The following is an 8,214-nucleotide window of genomic DNA, read 5'->3' as shown; positions in this document are numbered from 1 at the left end:
ATATTTTGCTTTCTGCTTTCCTATTCTTCATTCTTCACATTTCTTGACTTTAAGCCCATTCTTCCAAACTTTTGCCTACCTACTTTACCTACCTATATTCCTTTATAGAACCTTTGTGTCCTCTTCACTTCTAGTTTTGTCCCCTTAGCAAATTTGATTACAATATACTGGACTCTTTACTTAAGCAATTGAAACAGAATATAGTTGAGACCTCAGCACAATTCGCAATGGATGTGTTACAGCTCATCAGTCTGAAGATGACCTAGTTATCCTAGATCCCTGTACTCTATTATTATTTTGCCAAGGACCCTTACTTGTGGAGTAACCTTTTGGAAATTAAATATGCTACCTCTACTGGTTCCCTTTGATCCAGCCTGCTCATACATTCTCAATAAATTCTAATAAGTTTCAAACATGATTTCCCTTTCATTTAGACTGTTCATAATTGTATTGTGATTTACAATAGGTCCTACTATTACTTCCTCTCTAATGGATTCCACCATTTCCCCATTTACCGATTGGTCAACATGGCGATGAGGTGTGATGCCTGGCGATGTCATGGCTCAGATTTAATTGTTAATGGGAATGGTTTTGGGGACAGTGAGGTGAGTTAGTGTTCAGGTTAGTATTTAGGGTCAAGGGTGAGAGGGAGTTAGAGGTCAGGGGTATCAAATGATGGGTCTGTGCAGGAGGTTGAGTCCAGGTAGACGCACTCTGCAGTTGAAGGTCAGCGATCCTGGAAGTCAGATCACAGGCACTGAAGTGACCAGCGATCTGCAGACTGAGACAGGTCCTGGGTTGAAAGTTTGTATGGGCATTGAATCCCAGGTACAGGCACGAATCACAAAGGCTGGTGAGATGGAGGGATAGGGAAATTGCTTGTTTTTGCTGTTATTTTCTTTTTTTTTGTTTGTTTTCCTGGTGATGTTGTTGCTTGTGCTGTTCTGTGGAATATTGTGGGTATGCTATGTTGGTGTCAGAATGTGTGGTGATACTTATGGGCTGCCCCCATCACATCTGGGATGTGCTGGTTGTTGTTAATGCTAAGGACGCATTTCACTGTATGTTTCAATGTACACTTGATAATCTGTGGCAGAGGCTCTGATGCACCAGGCCAATGCAGGTTTAAGGGTGAAACTTACAGAAAATGCAGAAAGTAGGACATGTACAAAGAGCATTTTGGACAGACAAAAATAATTTGACTGCTCAGGGAAGAGAAAAAGCTAAAATGTCAAGTTACAGTTTCAAAAAGAACACTAAGCTGCATACAGTTGCTGAATAATCTGATAATGACACAGGACTAAGTAGCCTTGAGATTTAGAGTGTGAAAATTAACAATAGACAAGTAATATAGCTTATGCCAGAAGTGAACGGTTAATTAAGTAAAATGGAATTGGACACTATCTCAACTGTTCCAGTCATTCCACAAAACGAGTTTGAATGGCATTTCAAATATACCAAACTGAAGTCTGCAGATACTCAACTTAATATAACTCCTGTGGGAATGACATTCGTAACTGTGAAATACAACAACCAACAAGCCACATTGAGCTTGTATGTGATAAAACAGAAGGATCAGGACTGTGGGGATGTGATTGGCTGTGACAACTACAACTCGTTTGGAGATCCATCCACCACTTGCACGCCACATCCCCTGTAATGTAGATCAGTACCCTCTGCCCAGTATAGAGGATATCTTTGCAAACCTTTCTGGAGGAAAGCACTTCAGCAGGTGGACTTAACAGAGGTCCACTTGCAGATGGGGATGGAAGAAGGTTTCTCTGTGTTTCTCACTATACACACTTTATTGCTATGATTTGCTTATTTTTGGAGTAACATCTGCACCTGCACTCTGGCAGGAAGTTATAGACCAGGTGCTGTAATGCTGCCTAGGTACTCAGTAACACACACAAAACGCTGGTGGAACGCAGCAGGCCAGGCAGCATCTACAGGAAGAAGTACAGTCGATGTTTCAGGTCGAGACCCTTCATCAGGACTCAGTGTTACCTGGATGGCATCATTGTTACCGGTGAGCATGACAAGGAGATTCTCTGAAACCTCAAGATAGTTTTAAAAAGATTAAAAGATTATGGGCTCAGAGCATGACGCAACAAATGTGAGTTCTTTAAAGTAAGCATCACTTACTGTGGTGACAGGACTGACGCACAAGGATTACACAGGTGTGCTGAGAAAATTCAAGCAGTGGTGAATAGCCCAAGGCCAAAGGATGCACCATGGTTGCGTTTCTTTTTAGGATTTGTCAACTACTAAAACAGGTTCCTGCCAAACCTAGCAACTGTGCTTGACCCCTTGAACTCATTACTGCAGAATGGGAGGAAATGGCAATGGACAAAACAGTGTGAGATGGCTTTCAACAAAGTAAAGGAAATGGTGACATCAGACACAGTACTCACACATTATCCAGTGAACCTTGCTTTATAGTATAGGTTCAGTCAGGTCACATATTATGAGCGATGGAATTGAACGCCAACATCATGTTCCTTACTGCTGCAGGGAAAAATTACACAGAGAGGCCTTAGGTCTGGTTTGGAGTGTAAAACATTTCAACCAGCTCTTGTGTGGGAGAGAGTTTTCCCTTGTTTTTGATCATCGGCCACTGGTGTCCATTTTCAACCCACAGAAGGGTGTTCCATTGACAGCAGCAGCACAAGTGCAGAGGTGGGCCCTGTTTCCTGCAAGATGCAATTACAAGATTGAATTCAAGAGGTTAGCAAGAGGTCATGGAAATGCTGATGAATTGACCCGTTTACCCTTGGAAAAGGAAGTACCGGAAAACTTTACTAAAAAACATTCCTCTCGACATGTTCTCCCTGGCGCAAATAGAAAGTCTCTCTGCTATGACGATTCCAAAGAGAAACCAGAAAAGACCCCACACTCTCTCAGGTACACGGCGATTGTCTAAGCATGGTTAAAATGAAAGAGTTGACTGAACGCTTTGTCTGCTGGCCTGGGATAGATCAGGAGGAGGATGCGGGACTAACAGGGGAGACAAATTGAAGGTTCACCAATCAAGGAATCTCCTGTCACCTCTGGGCAAGCATCCTGGTGAGGGACGACAGAGGTGATCAAAAGTGGATACTCGGGAAGATTAAGGACAGAACTGGACCACTCTCCTACACAGTGGAGATTGCGTCTGATATCTGGAGACAACTCATAGATGAGTTGAGGTATGCTGAGTCAATTGTTAGAGAAGGAAGTTGGCTACCACTATCAGAACCACTTCCTGCCGTCTCAGAGTCAACTCCCACAACCACCACGGAGGAGGCCCCAGAACTTGAGATTGTTTCACAGCCACAAGTCTCACCTGCCAAGCAGAAGGATTCCCCTTATCAGGGAAGATGTTATCCCACAAGAATAAGAAATCTTTCATGGCAATTAAATCTTCTGGTCTGAATGGAACAATTTAAAAAGTTTACTGTGCTGTGGATGTCTGTATATATTAGTTGTATTATATAGTGTACTGTGTATATAGTTGAGATCGATTCTCTATTGAGTTGGAGATTATTACTGAGCAGGGAGGAGAGTGTTGTCTATTTAATATTTTAATAATATTTGAGTAATCTTGTGTGTATGTGTGTATATATATATATATATATATATATATAGAGAGAGAGAGAGAGAGAGAGAGAGAGAGAGTGAGAGAGAGAGAGAGAGAGAGAGAGAGAGAGAGAGAGAGAGAGAGAGAGAGCACGCTCACGCATTCTGGTTCATTTAAATGATTTATTACGAGTTATCTGTACAAATATGTCAATTGCATACATCATCACACTACCACGTGATACATGCAGGCCTTGCTTAAAGTAAACACAAAGTTTTGGATTCCTGTGTCTTCCTTTGAATTAGGTTAAAGTTTGGAAGTTGCAAAACATAACACCCTGAACCCATGTGCTTTGTCATGTAGTACATTACACAGAGTTAACCACTCGCCCAAAACATAACCTTCTAAAGATACCGAGAAACAGAGCAGTCCTAGAATAAACAGAGGAAACTCTTTTAATTTGACCCCAGGAGTGTGGAGCCTGAGGACACAGCATTAGCCTCCTGTCGCCCATTCTTGGCTGGGTCTACACTGATCAGGTTGAACAGGAAGGAGAACACACTCAAGGTGGAGGAGGAGAAGGAGAAGAATGCTCCCATCAAGTGGGCGGGAGCATAGAACAAGAAGCTTAAAGATCTACATGTGATGGAGTGGAGAGAAGGAGGGGTGTGTTTGGTGGAGGTGACTGTGATTGGAGTAGTGAAGGGTACAGAAAACTCTAAGAGTCAATCCCCCTGTGTGGAGGAAGTGCCTCAATGTTCGTCTGGGCTGGGGGGACGTCACGTGATGACGTAGGATCGAGTCGTGGAAATCCAGCTCTCCCATAAAAAACCAGTAAAATAACGTTTAAGTGAAGAAAAGTTAGTAAATACTTTTTAAAAACTACTTATAAACTATTCAAGATTGTCTTAAGGTATGCCTCCTAAACAGAAGCAGAAGAAAACTACTACTTTGAAGACAACACAAGTTGGAAAAGAATCAAGGCCGGCCGCTATGAAAGAGCTCAACTGCATTTTACCTCTGGCGATACAGAACAGGAAACTGTGGCAACATCAACCGTTTCCAAAAAAAAAAAGAGCAATAGGAATTGTGCATGCGTGAAGGAAGGGGCATGCGCAAACACGAGCAATCCAAACTACAAATCCCAGCTATGATCGGAACTGAAAATGAAAGTGAATATGAGGTGGAATCAGATTCTCTGGATAAATCAGATGAGGATGAAGAGACAAACAAAGAAGAGCACCAGGAAGAGGTTGGAGGTGATATTGGAGACATAAAAAAATCTTTGGTGCAAATAATGCATGAATTAAAAGCATTAAAAGTAATTTAAAAAGATATTAAAATATGAAGATTATGTTTGATAAAATGATGAAAAGACAGGACAAAATGGACAAGAAAATTAAAAACTTGGAAGAAACAATGGGAGACACCATTGATAGAGTGAATAAAATGGAAGATAATATTTCTGCCTGGACATCAGAAAGAAAATGGTTGTTGGAAAAAGTGGATGTACTTGAAAATTTTAGCAGACGAAACAATATTAAGATTGTTGGACTTAAAGAAGGTATAGAGGGAGAGGATCCAATAATTTTTTTTCAAAAATGGATCCCGTAAATTTTGGAAATGGAAGAAGGAACCCAGTTAATTGAAATTGAAAGGGCTCACAGAGCCTTAAGACCAAGACCTCAAGTTGATCAAAACCCACGATCAATCTTGATAAAATGCTTAAGATAGCAAGATAAAGAAAAGATCCTGAAGGCAGCTGCCCAATGTGCCAGAAAGAGAAACGGGCCATTGATGATAGAAGGGAAAACCTTTCTTTTCTATCTTGATATAAGTTATGACCTTTTGAAGAGAAAGAAGGAATTTAACCCAGCGAAAAAAGTTTTATGGGAAAAAGGCTATAAATTTATATTGCGCCACCTGGCAACCCTGATCATTTTTTTGGATGATGGAAAAAGAAGATTTTTTACCAATTATCGGGATGCAGAAGAATTCGCACAAATACTCCCAAATATTCGCTAATTATAGTCAATGATTTAAAAGTGAAGCGGATTAAAGATGAAGATAGGGACAGTGTATGGAACTGATGGATGTTTAAGGACAGAAGAATATTTAAATATATTTTTAATTATATGATACAGGGGGAGAAAGGTTAAAATTTGAGAAATATTAATCGAGAGTAGTGATATTATTTTTTTTCTTCTCTTATATATACTTTTTTATGTTATGGGGGAGCTGGGGGAACTTTGGATAGATTGCTACGGGATTCACGTATGTAATCATGGTGATTGCCATGACCCGTACAATGGAGGGGGGTAATGTTGTGTGTTTTTTCATTCACTACATTAGTAGGGGGGTATTTTGTTATTTTTTTCTTTATAATCTATTTTTCTTTTATCTTTCTTTCTTGGCCTGACACATAGCAACATGAAGAATTTTAAAAAGATTCCCCAAGGTACTACGAAAGTTGAAAGATTAGGTATTATTATAGATTGGAGTAACCCTGTTAAAAATAATGACTAATTTACTGAATTTTTTAAGTTTTAATGTTAATGGGCTTAATGGACCGGTGAAAAGAAAAAGAATTTTAACATATATTAAGAAAATGAAAATAGATATAGCTTTTTTACAAGAAACACACTTAACAGAGATAGAACATCAGAAATTAAAGCGAGATTGGGTCGGAAATGTTATCGCAGCTTCATTTAACTCAAAGGCGAGGGGAGTTGCAATTTTGGTTAATAAAACGTTACCAATTAAAATACAAAATGTATTAATTGATTCTGCGGGGAGATATGTAATTATACATTGTCAAATTTTTTCAGAACTATGGACTTATGAATATTTATGCACCAAATGAAAATGATGTAAAATTTATACAAGAGGCCTATTTGAATTTGGCTGACACATATGACAAAATATTAATAGGTGGAGATTTTAATTTTTGCTTAGACCCAGTTTTAGATAGATCAACAAAGGTTGTTACAAAATCAAAAGTAGCAAAATTAACTTTATCATTGAAGAAAGATTTAAATTTGATTGATATATGGAGAATAATTCATCAAAAAGAAAGAGATTATTCATTTTATTCAAATAGACATAAAACTTATTCAAGGATAGATTTTTTCAATTATCAACAAATAATCAAGACAGAGTGAAAAATATGGAATATAAAGCAAGAATATTGTCAGATCATTTCCCCTTGATAATGACAATGATAATGATGGATAAAGAGGAATCGAGTTTCAGATGGAGATTTAATTCAATATTATTAAAACGTCAAGATTTTTGTGATTTCATGAAAAAGCAGATTCAGTTTTTTTTTAGATACAAATTTACATTCAGTTGATGATAAATTTATAGTATGGGAAGCAATGAAGGCATATTTGAGAGGTCAGATAATAAGTTATACTTCTAAAATTAAGAAGGAATATATGGTAGAAACAGATCAATTGGAGAAAGAGATTACAAAATTAGAAAAAGAATCTCAAAGATATATGACAGACGAAAAAAGAAGACAACTTGTTAACAAGAAGTTACAATATAATACACTTCAGACATACCGAACAGAAAAAGCAATTATGAGAACTAAATAGAGATATTACAAACTAGGTGAAAAATCACACAAGATTCTTGCTTGGCAGTTAAAAACAGACCAGACTTCCAAAATGATAAATGCAATTAGAACAAGTGTAAATAAAATTACTTATAAACCTTTAGAAATTAATGAAATTTTTAAGAATTTTTATTCTGAACTGTATCAATCAGAATCACAAAATGATAATGTTGAGATAGAAAGGTTTTTATCACAAATAACTCTTCCAAAGTTGAATTCGGAAGAACAAAAGGGATCAGATATGCCTTTTACATTAAAAGAGGTCGAAGAAGCCCTAGGATCACTTCAGAGTAATAAATCCCCAGGAGAAGATGGTTTTCAGCCCAAATTTTACAAAAAGTTTAAAGATTTACTAATTCTTCCTTTTATGGAGTTAACACACCAAGCGGAAAGAACGCATAAACTTCCAGAATCTTTTTCAACAGCTATTTTAATAATATTGCCAAAAAAAGATAGAGATCTTTTAAAGCCAACATCATATAGACCTATTTCTTTGTTGAACACCGACTATAAAATAATAGCAAAAATTTGATCTAATAGATTATCTAAATACTTACCAAAATTAATACATATGGATCAAACAGGATTTATCAAAAATAGACAATCGGCAGATAATGTAACTCGGTTACTTAGTATAATTCATCTGGCACAAAAAAGGGAGGAAATGAGTGTGGCAGTTGCTTTAAATGCAGAAAAAGCATTTGATAGATTGGAATGGGATTTTTTATTTAAGGTATTGGAAAAGTATGGGTTAGGAAAATCTTTTATAAAATGGATTAAAACCTTAAATACTAATCCCAAAACTAAAGTAATGACAAATGATCAAATTTCAACATCATTTCAGTTAACAAGGTCAACTAGACAAGGTTGTCCATTATCACCTGCTTTATTTGTGTTGGCGATAGAACCATTAGCTGAATTAATTAGAACAGACCCAGATATTATGGGTTTCAGAGTTAACCAGGAGGAATATAAGATTAATTTATTTGCTGATGATGTTTTGCTTTATTTAACAAACCCATTGTATTCGCTGCGT

At 37.4% G+C, this 8,214-nt stretch overlaps 1 protein-coding gene across 1 annotated transcript in view; it reads left to right on the top strand.

Annotated features, from left to right (window-relative positions):
- The first annotated feature begins 527 nt into the window (after nucleotides 1–527).
- The window catches only part of upk3b (uroplakin 3b), a 52,038-nt gene continuing 44,351 nt past the window's right edge, over nucleotides 528–8,214 (top strand). Inside the window, exon 1 of the mRNA XM_073052993.1 lies at nucleotides 528–605. Coding sequence (XP_072909094.1) covers nucleotides 528–605 — 78 coding nt within the window. The remainder of the gene's footprint in view (nucleotides 606–8,214) is intronic.

This window comes from Hemitrygon akajei, chromosome 8 (assembly GCF_048418815.1).
Source record: "Hemitrygon akajei chromosome 8, sHemAka1.3, whole genome shotgun sequence".
Taxonomy (NCBI): domain Eukaryota; kingdom Metazoa; phylum Chordata; class Chondrichthyes; order Myliobatiformes; family Dasyatidae; genus Hemitrygon; species Hemitrygon akajei.
The sequence above is the reverse complement of the archived record's forward strand: the minus strand, read 5'-3'. Positions and strand labels throughout refer to the sequence as shown.